This window comes from Phocoena sinus, chromosome 10 (assembly GCF_008692025.1).
Source record: "Phocoena sinus isolate mPhoSin1 chromosome 10, mPhoSin1.pri, whole genome shotgun sequence".
NCBI lineage: Eukaryota > Metazoa > Chordata > Mammalia > Artiodactyla > Phocoenidae > Phocoena > Phocoena sinus.
This window is the reverse complement of record NC_045772.1, coordinates 407,399-431,237: the sequence shown is the minus strand read 5'-3', so window position 1 is coordinate 431,237 and position 23,839 is coordinate 407,399. Positions and strand designations below refer to the sequence as shown.

General features: G+C 64.6%; 2 protein-coding genes across 12 annotated transcripts in view; both read right to left on the bottom strand.

Moving 5' to 3' along the window:
• Window positions 1-8,298, bottom strand: part of PLXNB2 (plexin B2) — a 29,475-nt gene extending 21,177 nt beyond the window's left edge. For 2 of the 4 annotated variants that reach the window (XM_032644799.1, XM_032644802.1), the window contains exon 1: window positions 8,192-8,279. The gene's annotated coding sequence lies outside the window, so the exon portion shown is untranslated. Of the gene's footprint in view, window positions 1-8,191 lie in introns of all 4 variants that reach the window. The other 2 variants (XM_032644798.1, XM_032644801.1) reach the window with 2 other exon arrangements.
• Window positions 8,299-9,491: 1,193 nt separating this feature from the next.
• On the bottom strand, window positions 9,492-23,234 carry DENND6B (DENN domain containing 6B). 8 transcript variants are annotated; one of them, XM_032646322.1, is made up of 20 exons: window positions 22,884-23,234; window positions 17,303-17,341; window positions 17,189-17,231; window positions 16,460-16,572; window positions 15,940-15,982; window positions 15,261-15,366; window positions 15,060-15,139; window positions 14,908-14,970; window positions 14,586-14,641; window positions 13,963-14,085; window positions 13,785-13,880; window positions 13,588-13,682; window positions 13,409-13,474; window positions 13,211-13,275; window positions 13,022-13,111; window positions 12,875-12,928; window positions 12,435-12,544; window positions 12,227-12,329; window positions 12,010-12,084; window positions 9,492-11,928 (listed from the first exon to the last, which is right to left on the bottom strand). In XM_032646322.1, the coding sequence occupies exons 1-20, from the start codon at window positions 22,925-22,927 to the stop codon at window positions 11,806-11,808; spliced, it is 1,587 nt and encodes a 528-aa protein (XP_032502213.1). In that variant the 5' UTR covers window positions 22,928-23,234; the 3' UTR covers window positions 9,492-11,805. The 8 variants fall into 8 exon arrangements, 7 of the variants coding, with proteins under 7 accessions (XP_032502213.1, XP_032502215.1, XP_032502211.1 ...); XM_032646324.1 differs by having other exon boundaries at window positions 15,940-16,020; window positions 22,884-22,913; XM_032646320.1 differs by lacking the exon at window positions 22,884-23,234 and adding an exon at window positions 22,357-22,657 and having other exon boundaries at window positions 15,940-16,020.
• Window positions 23,235-23,839: the final 605 nt, after the last annotated feature.

Sequence of the window (23,839 nt, the reverse complement as noted above, 5' to 3'; positions counted from 1 at the left end):
GCGGGGGTGGAGTAACCTACACCCGGCGGACAGGGCGGGGGCCGCGTCGCCCCGGGGCCAGGCCAGGATGCAGCGAGGGTGGCTGTCCCGCCTCGGGCGTCGCCCCTCCCCCGCCCGGCAGCTGGCTGCAGGGGACCGGCCTCTGCTGCGTTTTCGAGGCGAAAATGCAAATCTGCAATTAGCCGGGAGCGCGAAACAAATCAGAGAAAACTAAACAGGCGAGACGCCGGCAAATCCGAGCCTCCGCCGTTTTCAAAACAAGGGCGAGGGAGGGGCGCGAATGGGGCCGGGGGGAGCCCTGCCCCACCCGCGCCCTTCTGGGGCCCCGGGTCTGAGTTCAACCCGGGAGGTGGGGCGGTCCCCAGACGGGGAGGGCCGGCCTGGCCTCGTAACCCCAGGCGACCAGGTGGCGGCGCGGCCCCGGGGGACGACCCCTCGGAAGCCCCGCCCGCACCCCGCGGCCCCGGGGGGAACAAGTGGGCCTCTGAGGAGCCTCCCAGGGGACCCAGGGCGCACGGTCGGCGGGAGCCTGACCTCCGGTCGCCGTGACGGCGGCGGCGGCCACGGCCACGTGGGCCCAGGGACCCGTCCCCAAGGAGCCTCGCGGGGCGTCAGGCTGTCCTCCGGCCGGGAAGGGCGCGGTGGCCAGGCCCCCTGCTCCGCGGTCGGCCAGTGATCCGCCGAGGCCCCAGCCTCCAAACCCCTATCCTGCCAGACTCACCGGGCAAAGGCCGAGCTCCCCACACAGCCACCTAGGAGCAGGCGCGGGCGGGGCCGGGCTCTAGGGACAACCTGACGTCTAGCCCGAGCCTTGCGTCAGCGCGGGGAGAGCCTCCCACAGGACCCCTCCCAGGTGTATAGGGTGTCACCTCCCCACCAGCCCGGCTCACAGCCCGGTTCCTCCGTCAACTGGCGGAGGCCGTGGGCCAGACTGCCCATCCCCGCCGGGGCTGGGGAGGCTAATGAGCCTCCCCCTTGCAGCCTGGGCTCCGGGCCCCAGCATGAAAATCACCCCTGCCTGGTGGCCGCGAGAAGGTCAAAGGCCCAAGACCCCAGGCCAAGGGGGAGTGGGCGCAGAGAAACCAACCCCAGGGCTTTCTCTGCCACCTGCCTTTGGGGTGTCCGGGCCTGCTCCCCCGACCCCATGGGCCTCCCCCCAGCCAAGTCCATAGCCTCCCACTCCTTCCCGCCCTGTGCTCCCAGGCCGCCTCTCAGCCCCTCCGTCTGATACCCGAGGTCACCGTGACCAGTGTCTCTGCATCCAGCCCTCACCCTCAGGCGTCTCAGGGGCTCACCCGGCAAAGCCCTAGGATGTGTGCCGCAGCCGCCCACGCGCCCATGACTGCAGACCCTGCCGTGTGGGCGCTGACCCAGACTGGGATCTCCACGCTGTCGGCAGTCGGGCCCCTCTCCGGTCCCAGTCACTGCCTCACCATGCAGTGCCTAACCTCGTGGAGAGACGGCTTAGGACGACTTGGTTTCAATCGATTACTGTCCTTCAAGAATACCTGCCTGGGCGCTGCCAGCAGCCTCCTGGGCCTCCCAGACCCTCAGGACACAAGGTGGGATTCAGTAGGTTCTGGTGCCCAGACGCCCCACCATGATGCAAGACCCACCTCTCCTCCTGGCCGCCCCCCTGAGTCCCAGCCACCATTGTGTCCCACCTGGACTCGGTTTGGGCCCCATTTCTGATTCCCCCCCAGGCTCATCCATGTCTCTCCTCTGCGGAGCAGTCCTTCCCGTCAGAACACTGCAGCTTAACGCCTCCATCGACTTCCCCCTGCTCGTGGGGACCCCCCAAATGGGCCCGCTGACCTACCCCATCTGCTCAGCCCGAAGCCCCCAAGCGCTTCCTGTGTGCCACACGACGGTGCTGTGTGCTGGGGACAGAGGGACAGGTCTCTACCCTCCAGGGTCCGGGAGCCCCCGTGGAGCTCCCAGCAGCTTGTCGGCCCTGGCACACAGCGGCCACAGTCAACACCCGGTGAACAGATGAATGGGGCTGGCACTCAGGCAAGTGTGGACATCCTCCAGAGACCACCTCTCCAGTGGACAGCCTGTCAGGGTCAGGCTGAGAGGGACAGGAAGACGGGGTTAGATACTGGGAGAAGCCAGATGTGGGCTGGGGCCGGCTGAGAGAGGGCGGGCACTGCAGGGCATCAGGAGCACAGATGAGGCCAACGGGAGCTGCCCAGCCGCCCAAGCACCGGAGGGGCTCCTGGATGAGGAGCTGCGCCCCCGTTCCGCAGTCCCAGCCGGGAGACTGGGGACATCGGGCTCCACGCAGGCAGGAGCCTCTGGTTCTGAGGTCTGCCCCCACCTGCCAGCGCCAACCGCTGAGTTGCCCGCACTCACCTACCCTTTCCAGGCTCACCTCCCACAGCTGGCTGGATGCTGCCCGCCCGGAGCCCCCTTCCTTTCCCAGGCCGTGCGCAAGAGGCAGGAGTGGGACATGGGGGCGGACGGGTGAGGGCCCGAGCGAGCAAGGAGCCGGCCAGACCTGTAATCTCCCAGTCAGTCTGTCAGCGCCTCAGCGGTCACCCCGAGCCCCCTCCTCCATCACAGCCGAACCCCACAATTAGCCTGCGGCGCTGTGCCCAGTTGGCATGCCAGCCACCACTCACACACACGTGAGCACACATGTGCAGGCACACACGTCTGCCCCAGACCTCAGCACCTGGGCTGGGTGAGCCTCGGGCAGCCCCAGCACTGCGTCCGCCCAGCACACCCAGAAGGGCCGAGGGGCCTGGAGGAGCTGGGCAGGCCTGGAGCTGGACTTGAGGGACCTGTGTAGGAAAGGTGGGCCAGGGCCATCTGCGAGGGGGGACGGCTCCAGGCCGCTGGCCCGGTCTCTGTCCAGGTGGGGTCGGGCCCTGGTGAGGTGCAGGGTGCTTGGGGGGCTAGGTAGGGTCTGGAGTCCAGGCTCAGGGTGGGGCGGTGGTCCGGGTTAGGGTTAGGCTTTGGAAGGGCAGAGGGACCGGGAGTTTCCAGCGAGGAAATACCCCGGCTCAGGGGAAGGCAGAGTGGTGAATGGGACAATGGTGCAGGGGTCAGGGGGCAGCGAGGTGGCCGGGACTGCATGGGGGGAGGCGGGCATCCGGCCTCCCTGGGACCACACACCCAGGAAGTAGCCCACAGGTCCCTGGGGCCAGGCCCAGCACCCACCCCCTCAGCGGCTCACTCAGTTCAGCAAGGAGCTGTCACACACAGGGGTAGGGCCAGGGGCCACCTGCAGGAAGCGTGGCTGGGTCTCCTGCCCCTCACGTCCCCCGGCCCGTCTGGGGGAGCAACTCCAAGGCTGAGAGGGAGCAGGTGGGCTGCACTGGGGCCTCTCCTTCCCACCACCTGCCCTCAGCCCCACCAACTCACCGAGCTCTGGTCCTACCACTGGGTGCAAGTGTGACAGCAGCCACCTTCCCTGGGGAGGGCAGCAGCCTCACCACGGCAGTGTCCTGGGCCCTGGCCCTCCTCCAAAGTAGGCCCCCCGCTCTGAGGATGCCCTGGGCTGGGGCTGGGGGCTAGAAGCCACATTCAGGCCCAGAGCCCACACCTCCCATGGCCGGGTCCACACCCCCTGGCCACCCCAATCCTGCCGCTCGTGCCACAGGCCCCCTTGTACCCCAGGACAGACCCATGCTCCCTAACCTATCAGGGCTGTCCCCAGACCCCTTCAGCACCCCTCCCTCCAGCACTCAAGGACCCAGGTGGGCACCAAGCCAGTCACCCTCTTCCCACTGTCACCCATGCTGCACGTCTGGCTGTGGCCGAGGAGCCCTGGAGCCGCATCGGCCTTCAGCCACCAGCTTGGCGCCGGGCAGGGTGCCTGGAGGGGAGCTGACGGCGCCCCCCAGAGAAGTCCAAATCAGCACAGGGCCCATGGCCTGCACAGGTGGCATGCTGGCTCAGGGGGCCCAGATCGGAGCAGAAGGCCAGCAGCCGGAAGTGTCCCTGCCTTGGGAGCAGATGCCCCTGCCCTGACTCTGTTCATACAGGTGGCCTTCTGCAAGGCTGACAAACCCTTTTCCTTTCTTGCTCTTCCTGAGGAGGGGGTCCAGCGGGGGCTGTGTCACAGAGATCTGAGCTGGACACGGTACCCCTCCTCCCAGAACCCCCCATGGGAACTGCCGGCCAACTGCACCGAGGGCTCTGGTCTCCACATCCGGAAGGGACGAGTGCAGGGCAGGGCTGACGCCAGCACTGGGGTCAGAATCCAGGCTGAACCCAAAGGCTGCACTTTTGCTCCCACGGTCCCCAGGCCAGGACTCATCTGGCACCAGGATGGAGAACTGCCAGGTTTCAGAAATCACGTGATCTTAGGACAGGGCTGAGGACAGGGCTGAGGACGGAGGCACCAAGTTGAGCCCTCTTCCCAGATGCCCCATCCCCAGCCCAGGAGAGCGCCTCCTCTGCCTAGCGCACAGGGGAAGCAGGCACTCGGGTGGGCCAGTGGCCAGCCCACAGGGTGGAAAGCTGCCAGCCACGGTGGGAGCAGTGCTGGGGGAGACACTCTCCATGTGAAGGGGGCCCTGAGCTGCAGGTGGGGGACCAAAGGGTGACAAAGGGTGGGAAACAGGACCCCAGCTCCAGGTGCGGGGGCCAGCCCCGGGCTCCTCCCTGTGACTGGAGGGGCAGACCGACAGGCGTGCCCCTGGCCACCCCGGGCTCCGTCTGGGCTTCTGGGTCCAGTCAGTGTCACAGGCTCAGGGGTAGGCACTGGGGGCAGGACAGCAGAGGCCCTGCCCCGCCCTCAGAAGCCCCGCCGGATGGGAGGGAAGGGCTGGGAGCAGTTGTGCCCCGGTCTGGCTCGGGGTGGGGGGCCCAGGAAAGGGCAGGGTTCTTGCCTGGTCAGCAGAGGGAACGAGGTCCTCAAAGCCCCAGGGGCAGAGGGAAGCAGGAGCCCATCAGAGGATGTGAAATCACAGAAGGGAAAACCATGAAGGGACCACATGTGGCCTGGAGAGAAAAAGGGAAGCAACAGTGCTTCCCCCAGCCCCCATGCACCCCAGTGCCCCCCACCAATTACAGGCTACCAACCACCGATCCAGCCTGTAATTTGAGACCAAAGACATGTAGAGGCCCCACCCACCCCACCCCACCCCACCCCACCCCAGACACACATAGCCATTAGCCTCAGGGGGAGGGACTCTGCCCAGCCCCCACTGCCAACTAGGGACTGGCCCCCAGTGAACCTGTATCCAGCTCAGCTGGGAGACCAGCCTGGGTTGAGTTCTGGCAGGTCTGATGGCTCACCTCCTCCCCTGACTGCTTTCCCGACACCCTGGTCCAGGGCAGGCTCTGGGCCCAAGAGGCTCTTCAGCAGGGAAGAAAAGCTTACTCCCCCCACCCAGGAAGCCAAGGCAGGAGGCTGGTGTCTGTTGCCGCAGCAGAAAGGACTGAGGCCTGACGGGAGTAAGAAGGACACGGAAGGAGGACCAGAGGACCTGGCGCCTCAGCGCGGATCCGCCCAGACCGGAGAAGGGGCCGTGTGGGAGAGCACTGAAGCCACAGCCTGTCCCCACCAGCTCACTCCCCTGGTCCCAGGGCTTCACCAGCTCCGGCCCCCAGGATGCGGGCTCAAGGCAGGGAACAGGAGGTTCCCAGAATGGCCCGGGTCCTGAGACGGCTCAAGTGCCCGCAAGCAAGCTGTCCTGGGGGAGACGGGCACATGCCATATGGACCCCTCCCCAGGCTGCCGGCCCACCCCAGTGCCTTCCAGTCCAATCTCTTCTGCTCCACTCACCTGGGCTGAGGCCAGGCCCCTGGGTTTACTGCACGCTGCCCCAGCTGCCAGCTCTGCCTCACAGCGTGGTCCCTACAGGGGCCACTGGGTGGGTGGCTGCGCACACGCCCACACGGACCTTGGGAGCCCAAGCGGCAGAGGCAGCATCCCAGTCGGCTCCTTGCATCTCTGGCCTTGGGCTCCTCACCTGTGGGACCCCTCCCCTATGGGATCCTTCACCTGTGGGGTGGGGACGTGGGGGTGGGAGCTGGGCTGTCCGAGGGGCTTGGAGGGAAGTGGTGCATCCGTCAGCTGCTGGTTAGTGAGTCAGTCAAGAGGCAGGAGAACAGCCAGAGATTCGGCCCAAGGGAGACCCCAGTGCCCCACCACGCTAAGCAGCCTAAGTCACGGCCCTACCTGCCCCGCCACCCCAGGGAAGCGCCGCACAGGTGTCAGTAACCAGCCCAAGGTGTGTCCCTGAACCCAGAGCTGAAGGGCAGCCACGCAGGACACCCCGGGTGCCGAGAAAGGAGTCTAGGACTCCTCCGGCCCCACGGCCTCCCCCAGGGGGCCTGGGCCCGCGCCAGGCTCACTGGGCGGGGCCTGCTGGGGCCGACCTTGGGCGTTCTCCATCTCAAGGGTGACGCATCCCCTCCCACCCCACCCCTGACCGGTCTGAGCAGCCATGGGAGGTGGTGGAGCTGCCCAGACTTGCCCGCCCCTCCCTTCTGGGGCTCTCAACCCACGGCCCCGGAAGTGGATCTCTCTCCCACAGCTGTAGCCTCCCCCAGCTCTAGCCTCCCCGCCCCCCTTGGGTGACTGGACATGGCTGGATAATCCAAAATAATTCCTTCTTGGCAGGCGGCCGGCGGGGGAGGGGGGACTTGCATTCCAAACCCTTGTTTTTCTCTGTAACTTCCCTTCCCTCCTGGGGCAAGGAGCCCCTGGCCAGACCTCAAGCCTCCCCCTACCCGGCAGACGGAGGTGGGCCCCCTATAGGTACGGCGGGAAAAGGTGACAGGCCCAGATCTGCCGAGACCACCCGCTCTTCCTCGGTCTTCTCTGGGGATTCCTAAAAGCTGACACGCCATAAAAAACACCCAACAGGCTCAGCCAGGCCGATGCTGACCCTACCCTCCCAGGACCCTCACCTCAGAGCAGAAGAACGACCCCCCCCACCACACACACACACACACACACACACACACACACACACACACACACACACACACCCGACAGCTGTCCAGCTCTCAGACTCTCCCCTCTGTGCCCGGGGAACATCCCGAACGGGGTCAGACTGAGAGCTCCCACCCCTGGGGGCCGTGCTCTCCCATCTCCACGGGCCCCGGCCCGGGTGTGTGTGTGGCACACAGGGGCTGCAGTTAGACATGACAGGGACTCCCCAGGACAGGCACGGAGAGCCCTCCGAGCTCCAGAACACTCCACTGGCTTTGGGGGTCAAGCTTCACCCCTAGTCTTGACCCCCACCACAGGCCCAGGGCACGGATAGAGCCCTTCCTTTCTTTTCCAAGTTGCTAGAAAGAGGAGGCCAATGAAGTGGCAGGAAGCTCTGAGGCTCTTGGGCTCAGGGACCCCCCTCATGTCTGCCAAGCAACCTGAACACAGATGGGTGGGAAGGGCCCATCTAGGAGGGCTTCCTCCGGGAGGCTGCACAGAGAGGGGCAGGGTCCTGGCAGTGAGTAGAGACTTCCTGTACTCACTTCCTGGGTCCCAGAGTGTCCACCCAAACACCACACCAACCAACACTGGGAACTGTGGTGCTGGCTCTGTGCTGAAGCAGGCCCAGGGCCACCAGGACTTGCCAGGTGCTGGCGCTGCTGCCAAGCCACCCCTAGTCCCAACCGGGAGCCCTGCACCCGCCTTCCAGCCTGGCCAGGTGCAGACCAGGGGCTCCCAGGGTGGTCCTGGCTTATGCCCGCCTCACAAGTCCCCAAGGGGTTTGGGGGCTGCCAAGGCCTGACCGCGAGCCCAGCTCCCTGGGGAAAGCCGGGGCTCGGCCACCCCAGGAACCAAGGCTGGGTGGGCGCGGGCCTGGAGCTCTTGTACAACAGGGCCGATCCCCCGCCCTGTGCACGGATCTCGGTGGCCGGAGGGTCAGCGGGCATGAGTAGGGAGGGAAGATCGGGAACGAGAAGCGGTCCGAGCGGCTCCGGAGGGACGCGGGCGGCGGGAGAGGGCGCGGCGCCCGTCTAGGGACCCTCTGCTGGGCCAGGCCCGCTGCCCTCGGCGCCGCGGGCCTCGCCCGCCACCTGGAAGAGCGCGAGGCGGGAGCGGCCCGGCCCCGGCCGGCCGGACGCACGGACGGCGGCCGAAGCCCGAGTGTTCCTCCGCCGGGCGGCAGCCGCCCGAGTCCCCGCGTCCCGATCGCCGCAGGCCAGGACGGAGCGGCGCTGACGGCGAAGCCCCCCACTGGCGCGGCCGCCCCGCGGGCCCCGTACCCCATTCCCGTACCTGCTTGTCTGCCGCCGAGGCTCGATGGCGCCCGTGCCGCGATCGGCGCTGCGCTGAGGCCAGCGCGGCTGCCATGGAGACGGGCCTTTGTGTGGCCGCGGAGGGGCCGGAGCGCGCGGGAGCAGCGGCCCCGCCCCCGGCGGGGGAAAGGGGGAGGGAGAGGGAGAGGGAGAGGGAGAGGGAGACGGGGAGGAGAGGGAGAGGGAGAGGGGAGAGCGGGGGTGGAGAGGGAGAGGGGAGAGCGGGGGTGGGGAGGGAGAGAAGGGGGGCTCGCCTGGCGGCGCGCCCCCCGCGCGCCCCCCGCGCGCCCCCCCCCCCACCCCGCGTCCCCGGCGCCTGGCGGCCGCAGTGGGCGACTGCACCGCGTCGCCGGGGAAGTTCGGCCCGGTTCGCGTCCAGGTTCGCGCCAGAGGAGCCCAAGTCTGGGCTCTAGGGGAGAACGCCTGCAAGACCGAGGTCCCCGGCACCCCGACCCTCCGACTGGGGAACATGCCGGCCACACCCCTACCCTTTGGGCGGTTGGGGGCTGCTGCGCCTTGTCCCTCAACTTCCAAGGGGAAGAGGACGCCTGCCCTGAGTCCCCTCGCAACCCGTCCTTGGCCTCCAGCGCCCTCCTTCCCCCGCCTCCCTTCCACCTCCCTCCACCCACACCCAGGACCCGTCAACCCCTGCTGAAGTGCTTGGAGGTGGGTGGTGAGACCGAGCCTCTCCCTGGGGCATCCAGCTCTGGACTAGAGCTTGCCCCGCTTCTGGCCGCTCCAGCCCCCATCAACCCTGGTCCTGATGCCCCTGGCCACTCCCACCACAACTTGAGCAGAGTTAGGGACCCCTATGGGGCCAGCTCTCCCGTGTGTCCTGCTCCCCTCAGGACAGTCTGCAGTCACAAGCCCCGCTGTGCTGAGCAGCCGCTGGGGACCCAGGGAGGATGTGGGGCCATTCCCCAGCCCTAACCTGTACTCCCACTCTGGGACCCCCCTTCCTTGGGCACCCGCCCTCCACCCAGACGTTCTGTTCCCAGCAGATAGCCCACTCGTTCCTGCCCACCCCACCCAACCCGGGCCTGGGACCTGTCCCCGATGCTCAGGAACGCCCGGCTCAGATGAAGCCACTGGAAAGGGTCAACTCACTAGTTCTTTCTGCTACCCCCCTACCCCCAACCAGCCAGGCCACACCTTCACCCCTTTAGCCCTGAACCCATCCACAGCAAGGCCCACCCAACGCCCCACCAAGAAGACCCTAAAGTTACAGCTCTGATAGGGATGCCAACTTTTGATCAGAAAAGGGAGTTAAAGGACAAGTATCGTGTCACAGAAGGACATTTTAATACCGAAGATGTGGGAAGTCCACCATCGCAGACCAAAACGGAGTCTTTAAATAGAGTGCAGGAAGCTTGGGGGTGAAGACTGGCCTTCCTGTCCCTGGATCAGCCCACTGCCCTCCCACCCCCATCCCGGCCACCACACCAGGCCCACACACAATCCCCAAAAGCAGGCGGCTTCACATACTGGCTGCCGACCACAGCGCCCTCTTGGACCACTGGTTCCTGTCCATCCAGGCCCTCCTGTCCACGGGGCTCTAGTAGGTGGTGGGTCTGCCTCTTTTGATCTTCCTGCCCCTTCCTCCCTCCTCACTGCCTGTCCCCAGCCTGGTGGGGGGACAGAGGCTCAGCCCAGCCGGAGCTGACCTGATCCTGAGAGGGAACCCGGGGTCTTATGGGGGAGACGATGGAGTTGGCAGGACTCCACCCCCAGCCCGCACCCTCAGGCCCCTGTCTGGGCAGGGGGGGTCAGGCTGTGAGGAGGAGGCCCCCCCCACAGCCCCAGGCACTCCAGGGGAGGGACCTCCTCCCACCTGTACCCTTCAGCTTTGGATTCCACCCTGGGCAGTGTTGCCCACTCTGCCAGGCGTCCCTCCCCCGACATCCCGCTGCACCAGTGTTCCTGAGGACAAGCCGCTGTGAGGGGCTGCTGCGTGGACTCAAGCAGAGTCCTCGAGGGAGCATGCAAGGATTCAGGGGAATCAGGTTGTGTGCCTTCCTGGGCTGATGGAGGCAAAAGTCCCTGAGGGCTTTGCGGAGCCCCCTTGCAGCCGCTCCCCTGCAGCCCTCCATCACCTGCAGTCACCCTCAGAAGGCCAAGGGAAGGGACCGTGCAATGTGCTGGGGCACACCCCTCACGGCCCGTGGGCCACCCCTCACGGCCAGACAGCAGGGCAGACTTTCCAAAGTGGCACTGGGGCCACAAAGTCCTTCCTCACTTGAGGGCCTCCAGCTTGGCTCTCCCTCTGCTGCCTCGATTCTGTCCTCTGACTGCGGTCGCACACCAGGCCGAGCTCAGCTGTCTGCAGGCTGCGGACGCGCCGGGCTGTCCTAGGCAGTGGTCAGGGCCGGACAAGACGACGCTGGCAGCTCTGAGGCCAGCGCCTCTGTCATCTGGCAGCTCCAGCGAACTCCGCTTGGGAGGAGTGGCTGCATCACTGCTCCATCCCAGGACACGGACTGTGGGGAATCAGGAGAGAAGGGAAAGCCCCCCGCTCGGCCTGCCTCCCGCACCACATCGCTCAGCCAGGACTCAGCTCAGGTTGCCGCCAAGGCCCACGCGGGCATCTACGAGGCCTTGTGCCTCAGGTGAGGCATCTGGGGTTGGGTTCAGTGGGACTTACCCAAAGGCCTGCAGCTCTGGGTCCGTGCCTCCCCCCACCCCGCCCTGCTCCCCACCAGCTGCCACTGTGCGCTGAGCTGTGATGGTGCCGATGACAGCACGTGACTGCTTGGCCCAGTGCTCCAAGGTGTCATATGGGGGCGTGGATCCCTTCTGAGGGGCTTTCACTCCTTGCCGAGGAGCTTGGTGCCCCAAGGCCGCGGGCCTGGTCAGGATAGAGTCCAAGCCTCTCACTGCCTGTGGGGCTGCATGGACACGGGGGTGTCTCGAGGGCCTGCCAGCCGACGAGCAGCAGCGCAGGGCAGAGTGAACGGAGAAGGTGCCCAGTGGGGTGTCCCTGGAGTGGAACAGACAATGCCCTGGACCTGCCTGGCAGCCACGCGGGACCTGGCGGCATCCCAGCGAACCACAGGGCATAGCTCTTCTCCGGGCAAAGCGGCTTCTCCCCTCCCAAGTGATGACCGCAGGCGAGGTTCCCCCCTCAGCCCCCAGGCAAGACAGGCGGGGGGCGGGCCGTGTGAGGAGAGGGGTCTGCCTGTCAGCCGCCTCCTTCCGTCCTGAGCTGGGCAGCCTGGTGGGTCTAAAGGACGCATCAGATGCAACGCCTGGGCCTGCAGGGCTTGGGCAGATGGGCTCCTGGAGGGGTGTGTGGCCTTGGCCCAGATCAGATCAGCAGGGCTCACAGCCTGCTCCCCACCCCTGCCTAAGACCCTGGAGAGGGCAGGTGGGGCCCAGGGGGAGGGGAGGCTCTGCCAGCACGTGATCCGCCAACAGTCAGGGGCCAAGCTGTAGTTCCAAATGCCACCTTGTCTGCTGGGATGATGGTGGTGCCAGGTGGGGGGCCAGGGGCAACCGGAAGCTTGGGTGGGGGAGCTCACGCTTGACTTGGGGGAGGGAATCTCGGCCAGACCCAGGCCCCGAGGGGCAGCCAGGCCCCGGGCCATGGGCCCCATCCTAGGGAGGGCACAGGACGACCTGCAGGTCCTTGGGCAGGGAGCCGACGACTGTCTCGATGTACAGCCGCGCCCGCTTCAGCGTCGCCTCCTTCACGGGGAGCTGGTGGCCCTGTGCCCGAACCTGCAGGGGCAGCGGTGGTGAGGGGCAGGCGACCTTCACATCTGGCTGGCCGAGGCGGGGCAGGGCTGGGAGGCATCTCACCAGCCTCTCCCGAAGTTTCAGGACCAGATCCACGACCTCCACCTCGGACTTGTCCTGCATCCAGATCTCGAGGTTCTGCGGGGACAAGATGGGACCTTCCATCGCAGAGGCCCTCGCCCAGCTCTGGGCCTGTGTCCGCCCCCGCTACACTCTCCTCCGGCCCCTGCGCGGGGCTGGCACCCCTCTGCGCTCTCCCGCAGCCGAGCGCCCCCCTCACCGCCTCACAGATGGCCTCGAGGTGCAGGGCCTCCAGCTTCTGGGCCATCTCTTTGTGCCGCTGTCGGTACCAGCCATCAAAATGGGGGGACTTGAAAAACCGCCTGTGGGGGGCAAGGGGCAGCAGGTGTGGGCTGACGCTGTGTGTTGAGGGATGGGCATGGCCACCAGCAGCAGGGGCCCCAGGACCCTACCTACTGTCCACCCACCTGTAGAGGCCCAGCCAGTCGCCCTTGAGGAGGCAGGTGAGCTGGGGCCCTGAGTGCTCCAGGCTACGCAGGAAGTCATCCTGGCGGAAGGGGTGGATCTGGGGAGGGGTCTGAGACAGGGGCTGGGTGAGCCTGGGTGCTGGGGGGTGGGGGGCACAGCCTCGCAGGCCCCGCACCTTGGCTGGTCAGGACCTTCCCCAGGGCACTTGGCGGACGGACCCCTTGTGTGTCCCCCAGCCCCCACCCTGTAGGGACAGATCCCAGGGTGACCCTTCCCAGAGAAGAGGGCCTCGAGCCCCTCCCCCATCCGTATGGCCCGCATTTCTCTTCCCTCTGAGGGCCACCTGCGGGTGTGGGGATGGGCTGGCCCCAGGGGCTCCTGCACACCCACGAGAGGGTCGGCATAGGGCCCATCCTCCCAGCCCCTCCCTGGACCACACCTTCCAGGGCGTGATGCTCTTCGGCAGGGGCATGAGGCTGGCCATGTAGTGCTCCTGGGGGGGAAGGGAGTGAGTCTGAGTCTGGGCCGCGGCCTGCTGCCTGCCCCTCCAGCCCCGGCGCCCTCCTGCCCACCGGCCAGGCCTCACCAGAGGGATGATGAAGCTCTGCGTGAGCTCCAGGAGGTGCTGCCTCAGCACTGCAGTCTGCACGTCCGACGGCCGCTTCTTCTGCAGGCCCTGGGGGGCGGGGGCGAGCGCTGAGCCACAGCAGGCCGCTGTGCCCCCTTCACACACCGAGCCCGGCCTCCCCGCCCCCGGAGCGCCCCCCAGCGGTACCCTAAGCAGTCGTCTGAGCAGGGCCTTGTCTCGGTGGAGGTAGGTCGTGTGCGCAGTGTAGAGGCCTGGGGAGGGCAGAATGGCAGCGCGCTCTCCTCGGGGGCAGGGCACCCCCTTCAGCTGTGCCAGCACATCTGTCCGCCCAACCCCGCCCCAAGGTGTGTCTCTGGGTCCCGCGAGGAGAGGAGGGGCACAGACCTGGCTTGGTGTCCAGGGTCTTCAGCCTTGAGGGCTTTTTCAGTTTGATCTGCTTGGGAAGGTCCCCTACGAGACACGCCCCATGGCCGGGCCTCAGGGTCTTGGTTCTGCCTCCGCAGGCTCAGACCCGGCGAGGCCCCGCGTTCCCAGGACCCTTGGGTGGAGGCTGGGGACCTCACCTGGCATCTTGGGCTCCCCGATGCGGAGGACGTGGGGCCAGTGCTGGAGCGTTTTGATAAAGAAAGGGTTTGTGACTCCCAGGACCACGCTTGGTCTAGAGAGAGAGAGAGAGAGAGAGAGAGAGGGAGGGAGGGAGGGAGGAGAGGCAGACGCAGGCGGAGGGCGCAGGGCGCAGGGCGGGCAGGGCGGCACTTACGGGGCCTGCGTGCGTGTTGTGAACTCCTTGAACTCGCTATCGTGGACGGTGAAGTAGGGGCGGTAGTCGCAGCAGAACTTGAGGGGCTGCAGGCAGCTGTGGGGAGGGACCCGTAGGGACAGTCAGTTCGCAGGGCTGGTCCGGGGCCCCCGGCCCCTCGCGTTGCCGCCCGACCCACCTGGTCAAGGCCAGCACCATCTCCGAGGACACTGCGGGCGAGGGCGCCAGGACCAGCAGGGGCTCCCCAAGAAGCATGAGCTCCCACAGCAGCTGCACATGGGCCAGCATGGGCCGGAAGCACCTGGGCCGGCGGGGGCGTTGGGGAGGCCGGGTGGGAGGCTCCCCAGCTTGCCCACCTGCCCCGACCCAGGCCCAGGCAGGCCCTGTCTGGGTGAAGGCTGGGCCTCACTCCAGAGGAAGGCGGCCGTGAGGCCTTGTGAAGATGCCTGGCCTCGCGCCCCCGCCATGCCTGAAACCGACAGCCCTGGCTCCCGCTGGGCCCAGCACAGGGCCAGAGGGTCTCCAAAGGTGGGGTCCTCTGCTGGCCCCCCAGAGAGGGCCCCTCTGGCAGCATCTCCCACCACAGCTGCTCCCTTCCCTGCACCTGCCTGCCAGGACCTGACTTCCTGCCCACGGTGCTCACTTCCTCTGGGGGCAGACATCGGGGCACCGGGCTCCTCTTCTGCGGACTCTCCCTCTCAGAACGGGCAGGGGGTTAACTCCTGATGTCCCCCAGCGCCCCCACCCCGTGGGATCACTCATCACCTACCGGGGCAGCAGGTGGTGGCCTGCCAGGCTCACCTGAACAGGTCCAGCTCATGGACACTGGTGAGGACGACCGGGGCTGGCAGCAGGTTCTGAGAGGAAGGGGGGGTGGTGTCAGGCCAGGGGGAGGATGGCGCCTCACAAGCCCCGAGCAGCACAGGTCATCCCGGGAGAGTCCCGGGGGCCGCAGTCCCTACCCACGTGCCTCCCGGCGCCCCACAGCCCTGCACGGATACGGAGGCCCCTGTGTCTGGGGTCTGGCCACCCCCCAGCAGGTGAGGTGGGGAGGCCCAGGCAGGTGGGAGGGTTGAGGGTTGAGGCAGGTATGGGGCCGTCAGCCTGGGAGCAGGGCGCCCACCTTGTGGCTGCACTGCTTTGGAGGACCGGATTCAGGCTTGTCTGCACTGGATGGGATGTACACCTATGGATGAAGGAAGCAGCTGCCGATGGGGCCGGGTGGCGTGTCGACACGCACTGGGGCCATCCCACCCCAGCCAGCCAGCCCCTCACCTGGAGGACGACTCCCATGACAGGCAGGTTCAAGGTCTGCCCCGGCACAGGGGCCGGCCACTGGTCAATCTCATTGCAGACTGTGAACACAGGTGGCCCGCGTCAGAAGCCTGTCCTGGAGGAAGCTGCCCGCCGGAGCCACCAGGAGCTACAGCTGGGATGACGACGAGGCAGCTCTGGTAGCGCCTGCTGGCCACTCACCCGCTTCCAGGCAGGGCGCCAGCTTGTCGAAGTACTCGGGGGCGACCAGGCTCAGCAGCGCCTGGAACAGCCGGACGAAGGGCAGGCGGGACACCAGCACCAGAGACTGCAGGGCCCAGGGCCGGTGAGATGTCGCCCCAGCCCCTTGGGACCCTGCAGGGACCCCTGAGGCCCGGCTCATCCAGGGTCGCCCAGGGCAGGGTGTCCCACCGACTTCCCAGGAATGGCCTGACGTGGGACTCCAGGCTATTAGAAAACCCCAGGTGCAGCAGGGCAGGGCTGGACCCCAGGCCTTCAGAGGGAAATGCATGTGGCCAGGATCATGGCATGGTCTCCCTGGGGCTCAAGCAGCCTTTGCTTTTGGTGTCTGAACTCAAGACTGAAGTCGTCCTAATCTTGAAAGTGTGACGAGGGCCCCCCTCCTCCCTCAGCGAGGAGCAGGGAGGCCTGGGCTAGAGCCGGGGCTGGGCGAGGGAGGGGCAGCGGAGCCTGTTCTCCAGAGGCCGCCCCCGCCCCCAAGTGGCACGGTGGCCCCCGCCCAGGGCCAAGTGGCTAGGGCTGCGGAGGGGTGGGTGCTCCTGGAGGCTCAGGACCCCCAGCCCCCAGACCGTCAGCCTCTCCCGATGGCTGCTGGCCCCCAACTCTCAGCGGGGCCACCCCAGAGCAACCAGCTGCTCACCTTCTGGAAGTAGCCCCTCTTCACAGAGCTGTCCTTCACCTGCCTGAAGTACACGTAGCCAAAGTAGTGTGCGGGCTCCCTCTGGAAGGAGGGGTATCGGCCAGGCCACGCCCACTGCTCACCTCCCACCCGCCCCCTCGGACCCCCACGCAGGCTGCTGCGTGCTCTCCCCAGACCGGGGTCTGCCTGGGAGTCACGGCCCGGAAGGCAGGCGACCGCTCTCCAGGGACAGCTCCGCAGACACGGTGGTGAGCGGCTCAGGGGCCCAAGAGCACCGGCCTCTGCACACCGAGCCACGCCCTGGCGCACACGTGGAGCACAGGAAAAGCCCCAGGGACCCTGGCAAGTCCTCAGAAGCGCTGGCCCACCCCCAGTCGAGGCTGGGGTGCCGGGCCTGGCCTGCGGCAGCTGGAGACCCTGCTGGCTGGGGCTGGCCAGGCGTCTTGAAGGGCTGCTCACACCCGCCTGACCCTGGCCGGCAGGGGCAGGGGAGGAGCACTGGAGAGGCAGCCCGGCTCACCTGCAGAGACACGGGGGCCCCACTGTCACAGCGCCTGTCATCCGTGTGCCAGGCGCGCCTCTGCCCTCCACACTGACGAATGCGGAAGCAGAACTGAGTATCCCCGAGGCAGCCTGGGGAAGAGGTGGTCCCCTCACGCTGTGTCCGGGTTGGGCTGGCGCCTCTCCTGCCAGCATGTGGGGTGGGGGGCCAGGGAGGGGGCGAAGCCCCTGCCGGGCTGCAAATGCCTCGGAAAAGCCCAGCCCTCCGGCTCTGTGTCTCCCGACAGAGGTCCCCGTGTCTAGATTCCTGCACCTAAGGGTTTAAACTCAGCACACAGAGAAGCACAGCCACAGCCCCGCAGCGTGTGCGCCGTGGGCAAGCAAGCACAGGCCGGGGGCTCGTGTGGCCCGGCGTAGCCTGCCCAGGGCGGAAAACCAGGCCGACCCGGCCGGACACCCGAGCCCTGGAGAGGAGCCGAGGCCAGGACCCAGCTCCTGGTGACCCCTCTGCTGGGGTGAAGGAGACCAGACCCCACTGCCCAGAGACACCTCTTTCCGCGGGAACCGGGGAAACCGGCTGCCGCGGCGTGGGGCTCCGGCTGTCTCCCTGGAGCCGGAGGGGGGACCGGTGCTTACAGGCTGTGCAGGCCTGGCCGCAGGGGCTCTTGGGCAGCCTCATCTCCCTCCTTCTTCTTCTCCCCACAGCCCCAGAGAGACACCCAGACCGGGGCGAGGCGGGGTGGCCTACCTGAGTGGGAGTCGGGAAAGGACAGGTAGCAGATGCTGCTTTTCTGAAACACAGGAAAGCCAGTGAGGGCCTGCTCCCCAGGTGAGGTCTGCTCCTGAGAGGGCTGGGACCCACCTCCTTGTCGGTGAGCTGGAAGTCGCTGGGGTACACCAGCTGTGGGGGACACAGAGTACTCGGTGACATGGGCCTGGCAGGCTTGGTGCTGGGCTGCAAGTGTGTCCCCCCCACCCCAGCACTGTCAGACCCTCTGGCTCTCCCCCACCTCTGGCTCCCTGCTGACCCCTCCTCCTCTCTTCAGGGCTCCAGCGCCCTGCCCTGCCTCCCCAGGCCCCTCTCGGCCCGAGGCCACTCCTGGCCCCCATCCTTCCCTTTTCTCGGCCAGCGCACAGCTGGGTGAGCTCCTGGACTCCCTTCTCACACCCCTCGCCCTCAAGGTCACTCGCCCTCAAGCCCAGACTGGGCTTCCCTGCCCCATGTCCCGACAGTCTGTCCCCATAGCCTCCTCTCTCGCCTAGAGCGGATGCAGGGCCTTGCCTCCTGGCCCCCACCTCCTGTACCCTCTCAGCGCTCCGAACCCAACCCGACCCAGCCAGAGGGTCTTAGGCTCTGCGGCTCCTCTGGGCCTCCTCTCCCAGACGGCCTGGCCAGCCTCCCCATCCCGTCTTAACTCGGATGTTGCCTGACACTGGCACCCCTGCCTCTGAGCATCTTCACTCCAAACCCTGCTCGTCAGGGGTCCGGGAGCTTCTGGCCTGCTCCCCGCTTGGAGTGTGACCCCTGGAGCACCCAGGCCCCTGGAGTGTATGGTGAGCGTGACCAGCTGGACAGGCTCTACCTGGGAGACAGGCCACACTCTAGGGGAGCCAGTAGCCCTGTACACAGGCAAATGGCCAGAATGGATTTCTTTGCAGGAAAGGAAAAAGGCAGCGAACCTCCAGAGCCCTCACTCCCTGCAGGCCCCCAAGTGTCTCCTGGGGACCTGGTGCGCCTTGGGCATCACTGCTGCCCTGGCCCGTGCTCAGGTGCAGCAGGATGGCTCTCCCAGGAAGCGGCTATGCCGGGAGCCAGGAGCTGAGGGCCTGCATGCGTGGCCCCCTCCTTACTCTGTCGGCCAAACTCCCATGCGGAGGAGGACTTGGGTTTTGGTTGACAGGAGGCTTCCTCTGGGGTGTGCCCTGAACCCCCAGATGGCAGGGCACTGTGCCCTGGGACTCGCACTGTTGTAGTAATGTAGCTTCTGTCTTTGCTGCTCTGGGCTGGCTGCTCTGGGCCTACTCTGCCTCCCACGCTGCCGCCAAGCGTCCTAAGGACAGGGACCGTGTCCCAGGTGCCTCCCAGCCCCTGGCAGGGTAGGCCCTCACCAGATACTGCACAGCCACACCCTGTTTGTCACATCTGTTTTATTGTGCTTCACGGATGTTGCATTGTTTACAAAATAAAGGTTTGTAGCAACCCTACAGGTGCCATTTTTCCATCAACACTTGCTCACTTTGTATCTCTGCATCATATTCTCGTAATTTTCACATCTCAAACTTTTTCATTTTTATCTTTGTTACAAGGTATCTACATTGTTTTTTAAGATATAATGGTGTTTCTTGCATACTTAATAGACTCCAGTCTAGCGTAACCATAACTTTTATATGCGCTGGGAAACCAGCAAATCTGTGTGACTTGCTTTTCTGCAGTGCTCTGGAACCGAACCTGCAACATCTCCAAGGTGTGCCTGTATTTGTGGAGTGCGTGAAAACATGTCTCCAAAGAATAATGGAACAGGTGGGGCATGTGGAAATCTCAAGATGTCAGCTAAGGAGGCACCAAGAAGGAAGGGCCAAGAGGACGGAGGGGAGCCAGCCAAACAGTATTTGTCTGTGGGGCGGACCCACAGAGGTACCTTGAGATGGCTCCAAGAGAGGAGGGGCCGCAGGACCACTCGGGCCCCTGCGTGTCCTTGTTGGGAAGGGCAGAGGAAAGGCGGGTGCCTGGCAGCTGGCAGGGCCACGATGGGCCCTTGGAGCTGAGGTCAGGGGTCTGAATCTGGTCTGGAGCTGAGGTCAGGGGTCTGAATCTGGTCTGCAGTCACAGGAGTTTTGTAGCATCTGAGCAGGCTCCACAGCCATGCCCAGGGCTCCAAGTTCACTGTTCACAAGCTGGGAGCAGAGATGGAGGGACGGCCCTGCCTGACTGAGGAGAGGAATGGAGCGGACTCTCAGAGAGGGGCAGAGGGCGAGGGTCTGCTGCACCATGAACCCTGTCCCCTGGAACCACAGGGGTCTTGTCCTTTCCACGGGAGCCAGTCTGCAGGGGCTGCAGCGCCTGTAACCCAGTCGCCCCTGAGGAAGACAGATGCAGCGAGCCTCGCCTTGCTGGAGAAGGTACGTCTAGGAAAGTGCTTCCTGAAGGGTGGTGTGGGTGCCCTAGGCTCCCAGAGGCCGAAGCTGCCTTTTTCACTCTCTTCTCACTGTGTGCAGTGTGGCTTCCAGAGGCTGTGACACAGGCCATCAAGGGGAACTGACTGAAGCTGACGTGAAGATACAGCTGCCTTCTATTTGGCCTTTAAAAAGGGACGTAAAAGTGTCAAATAATGCCATTCTCCTCACTGAATTTGTTTCTGAAAATGGTTGTTTTTGTGGAAATAGATATATTTTTAAAGTAAGTAAATAAATATTTATTTATTTTTGGCTGCGTTGGGTCTTTGTTGCTGTGCGTGGGCTCTCTCTAGTTGCGGCAAGTGGGGGCTACTCTTTGTTGCAGTACACAGGCTTCTTCTCATTGCGGTGGCTTCTCTCGTTTACACATGGTATCCGTTGTTTTTTTAAATGGATTAATAAGCATTTAAAATTTTTCTGTTTTAACTTCTAGTATAGGAAACCTCGATAGATATGACGCACATAAAAAGCCCCTTGGGGCCCTCAGTACTTTTGAAGACTAAAAGGGTCCTGAGACTGGGCAGTGCAGGAGCTGCAGCTGGGAGGATGTGGACACCTCGGGGAGGAGGGACCCTCTGGGCCCCGGGCCGCGGTTCACTGCATGGGCTTCTTGGGTCAGCGGGGATACCAAGAGGAGAGTTTCCAAGGGCTGAGGCAGCAGAGCCAGGCCCTTTGCTCAGCTGATGTGCACAGCCTTGCCCACTCTCCCCTCATGTCTGATCCCTGCCTCGCCTGCAGGCTCCAGTGCACCCACGCGGGTGGGACCCCCTCAACATACCCTATGCGCTCTAGGGGGTCCTGAACCCCTTACTCTCTGCGTCTCTAGCACAGAACGTGAACTCCTGGTGGGCAGGGCCCTGTCATCGCATTCAGCTCTGTGTCCATGTGTCCAGCACCAGTACTGTGGGGCCTGGCTGGTGGCAGCTGCCCAATACTTGATTTATTGAATGAGTGAATGGTTGGCTCCTTGCCTTTGCTTTCGTTGGCTTTTTTGGGGGAGGGGTTACCTGAAACAGCCCCCTCTCCCCTGCCCGGCTGCCTCCTTCTCATCCTCCAAGATATGGCCAAACCCCCATTCCTTCCTCTGAGCTGCGTCTGTCCACGGAGTCTCCGTGATCCATGAGCTCCTGGAAGGCAGTCCCTGGGTCTTCCATCATGTCCCAGTGCCAAGCACAGTGCCAGCCAGAGCCTCTGTGGTGCTCGGCCAGGCCAAGCCCGGAATAAGCGAGCGCAGGGCAGATGCTCCATGAGTGATTGTGGACGCAGCTGAAATGACCGCTGATCTTCCTCGTGATTTCCAGGGGAGAGGAAGAAAGATAAGATGCAAACCTGATGAGCGTCGTGTGGTTGCACTGCCTGACTCCTGCACAGACTTGATGATTAGGAGGGGCCGTGGGTCCCCCCAACACTCCCTCCCTGAGCTATACAGCCTCAGCAAAGCTCAGAAGCCCAAGCACATGGAGCCTTTAACAGTTCTTGCCTGAATAGTCAAGTCCTAGAAAATTATACATGAGAATGCCTTAAGGAAACAGTAGACCCTCTTGTGATTTTACTGGGAACAATTTGGGCACCAGCAGGAATGTGGGCTCTGTGACGTCAGGCAAATCACCTCACCTCTCTGTGCTCAGGTCCCTGCGTCAAGCTAATTTGGTGCACCGCGTGGGGACAGGTGCGGTGGAATGGGGTCTCCACAGCGAGCTGGGCAGTGTCAGCCCTTGCTGTTTGTTACGACTTGGGCTTCCCACAGCCTCGTGGAGTTCAGCAAGGCCTTGGAAAACACCCTCTCCCCCTGACGCTGGCTTTCCAACGATGGCTGATCAGCCTCATCTCAGCCAACTGCAGTCACGGATGCGCCACCTCCCGGGTTCTCAGGAAGTTCCTTCTGACAGCGTGCTGAAGCGTACCTCACAGCCTCCCCTGCCCTGGTCAGCTCCGTGGTCTATGTCATGGCCTTCAGGGCCTGGAGAAGACCGTCCCCCCAGGCCTGCATTACTACAGAAGGCCTTCCTCCCTGAGTCTGTCATGCTTTCATCTACACCCACGCGGGTGGGGGTAGGGAAGAGCCTTGCAGATAGTGGGGACATCCCAGGCTGGGGGGGGGGGGCTGGGGGCAGAGTCTGTGAACAGAAAGATGGCTCTTGGGTCTGGTTGTGACCCGCAAAGGGTCTGGATCAGACTCTAAGTGAACAAGGAGGTTTCCAAAGATTTAAGCAAGAGAGCCACAAATATTGGACTGGGGGGTACAGTGGCAGTGGTAATGAACCTGACAGCCCTGCTGTAGGTGGAGCTGTCAGCCTTGTTCCCGGATGGGATGTGGGGTGGAGGGAGGGGAGGAGTCAAGGGTGACCCCTGGGATTTTGGCTGGAGTAAATGAGAGGAGAAGGTATCATAGTGTGGGAAAGGAGGGGGAGAGGAAGGGAGAGGAGACAGCTTTTTACTGGGAGAAAAATCAAGAGTACCACTTTGGGTATCCGAAGTGCAGGGCTCTTCGCTCCTCCACCCCAAAGGGCGGTCTTGGCAACTTAACTTTTTTTCTTCTGCTTGGGAGCGCACCTTTCAGAAAGTGACAGGTGCAGGGTTTCTGAGGAGGAAGAGAACACCTGGGGGGTCTGTCTGCCCGAGGTTACCTCACCTGCGGAGGGATTCCCGCCGCCCCTCGGCGATGCCTGAGCCACACTAGCCGGCGGCGACAGAGCAGGGCCCGCCCTCCCCGGCCTCCCCCCGGCCCGCTGCCCCCCTCACCTCCAGCGCCTGGCCCAGCTCCAGGTCGAAGGTGACCACACACACGCACTCCAGCCAGGCCGAGAAGCGTGCCCAGGGTGCCCCCGGAGCCCGCGCTCCGCAGGACGGCGCGCCGAGGCGGCCGCGAGCCCGGTGGGGCCCGGCGCCCGACCCCTGGTCCATGGCCCCTGCTACTGAGAACGGCCGCGCGTTGCCGGGGGAACGGCCCGAGGCGTTGCCGGGGGAACGGACTGGAGGCGGTGGCCTGGGCGAGCCCGGACGGCTCCGCGGAGCGGTCGAGCGGCCGTCTCAGACCAGAATGGCTCGGACTCGGCCTCGCACGCCCCTGGCGGCCGGAGGACAGCCGTGCGGTGGAGCGGCGCGGAACCCACCAAAGAGAAGGGACCGCGCGGGCCAGAGCGGCCCCAAGCCTGGAGGAGGGACTTCCAGCGGGGCGTGTGAGCCCGGGGGAAGACGGGTTAAGGCGGGGTCGCGGTTCCCGGGGACCCCGTGAGGACAGGCGAAGTAGAGACTTGCGGGTACCTTACCCGGCCAGCTTTCCTAACCGCATTTCGTCGTTACGAGCTCCCATTCTACCAACTATCACACACAGTTTCCAGCGATTCTGGGAGTCCCTCGAGTTTTCTCCTTTGGGTCGCCTCCGGGTATGGGGTCCTGCAGAGAGCTGTCACGTCCGGGGTTCGTGTCTGACCACTGGGGCACCTTTGTTTCCAATGACTGGTCGTCAGTGCGTGCAGACCCGCCCGCGCCAGTCCCTTCCTCGCCTCTTGCGTCCAGCGTTCTTCCAGATATTTCCGGGCCCCCTCTTGGGCTGCCTTGCACACTGTCCCAGACCCGTCTGTCGAAACCAGACACAGCGTATAACACACATAATTCGAGCCACCTGTGCTGTTTTATTTTCTGCTGCGGCGGCGAAGTGTGGCTGGGGGGAGGGGGGCAAGCGCCCCTCCCTCTTTGACGTCGCATCTGCCTCCAGCATTCCTCTTGGCAGAGCCAGGCACCAGCCCTTGCTCCTCGAAATGTGGCCGCAGAGTCCCCCCCACCCCCACCCCCCAGCATCACACAGCCGATCATGGAAGGGCGACTTTGGAGCTGAGACAATAAGTTAACTGACACGCTATATATATTTTACTTTTTTTTTTTTTAAATTAAAGCTCCCCACTCCAAAGTTAGGCTAGGCTAGGCTAGGTTGAAGTAACAACCCTTGATCAAGTCTTAAGCAGGTTTTTCACTGTGCATGGACTGGTGGGAGAGTCAGGTGGCTCTCCTTGACTTACCTCTGGAACACATGGCCTCCTAGGTCATTGGCAGTGGAAAAGGGTTTAATGGAGGCCTGCTAGCTATTAATTGCGTTGGCCGACAACTGATATCTACAGAACTTCTGCCTACAGTCCATAGGCCAAAATGAGTCAGAGAAGGCAATGCAATAAGGGAATAAGATAGAGAAACTGGTAGTTGCCACACTGCTGGCTTTGAAGATGGA

Bases quoted from the DNA above. Each gene is read 5' to 3' on its own strand.
- DENND6B (XM_032646318.1), bottom strand. From the start codon at position 22,518: ATGGACCAGGGGTCGGGCGCCGGGCCCCACCGGGCTCGCGGCCGCCTC. The intron at 15,140-15,260 runs GTGAGTGGCCAG...CTGTGTTCACAG, and splicing joins GGCGCCCTGCCTGGAAGCGG to TCTGCAATGAGATTGACCAG. The intron at 12,085-12,226 runs GTGAGGGGGGCG...TTGTCCCCGCAG, and splicing joins TCGAGGCCATCTGTGAGGCG to AACCTCGAGATCTGGATGCA.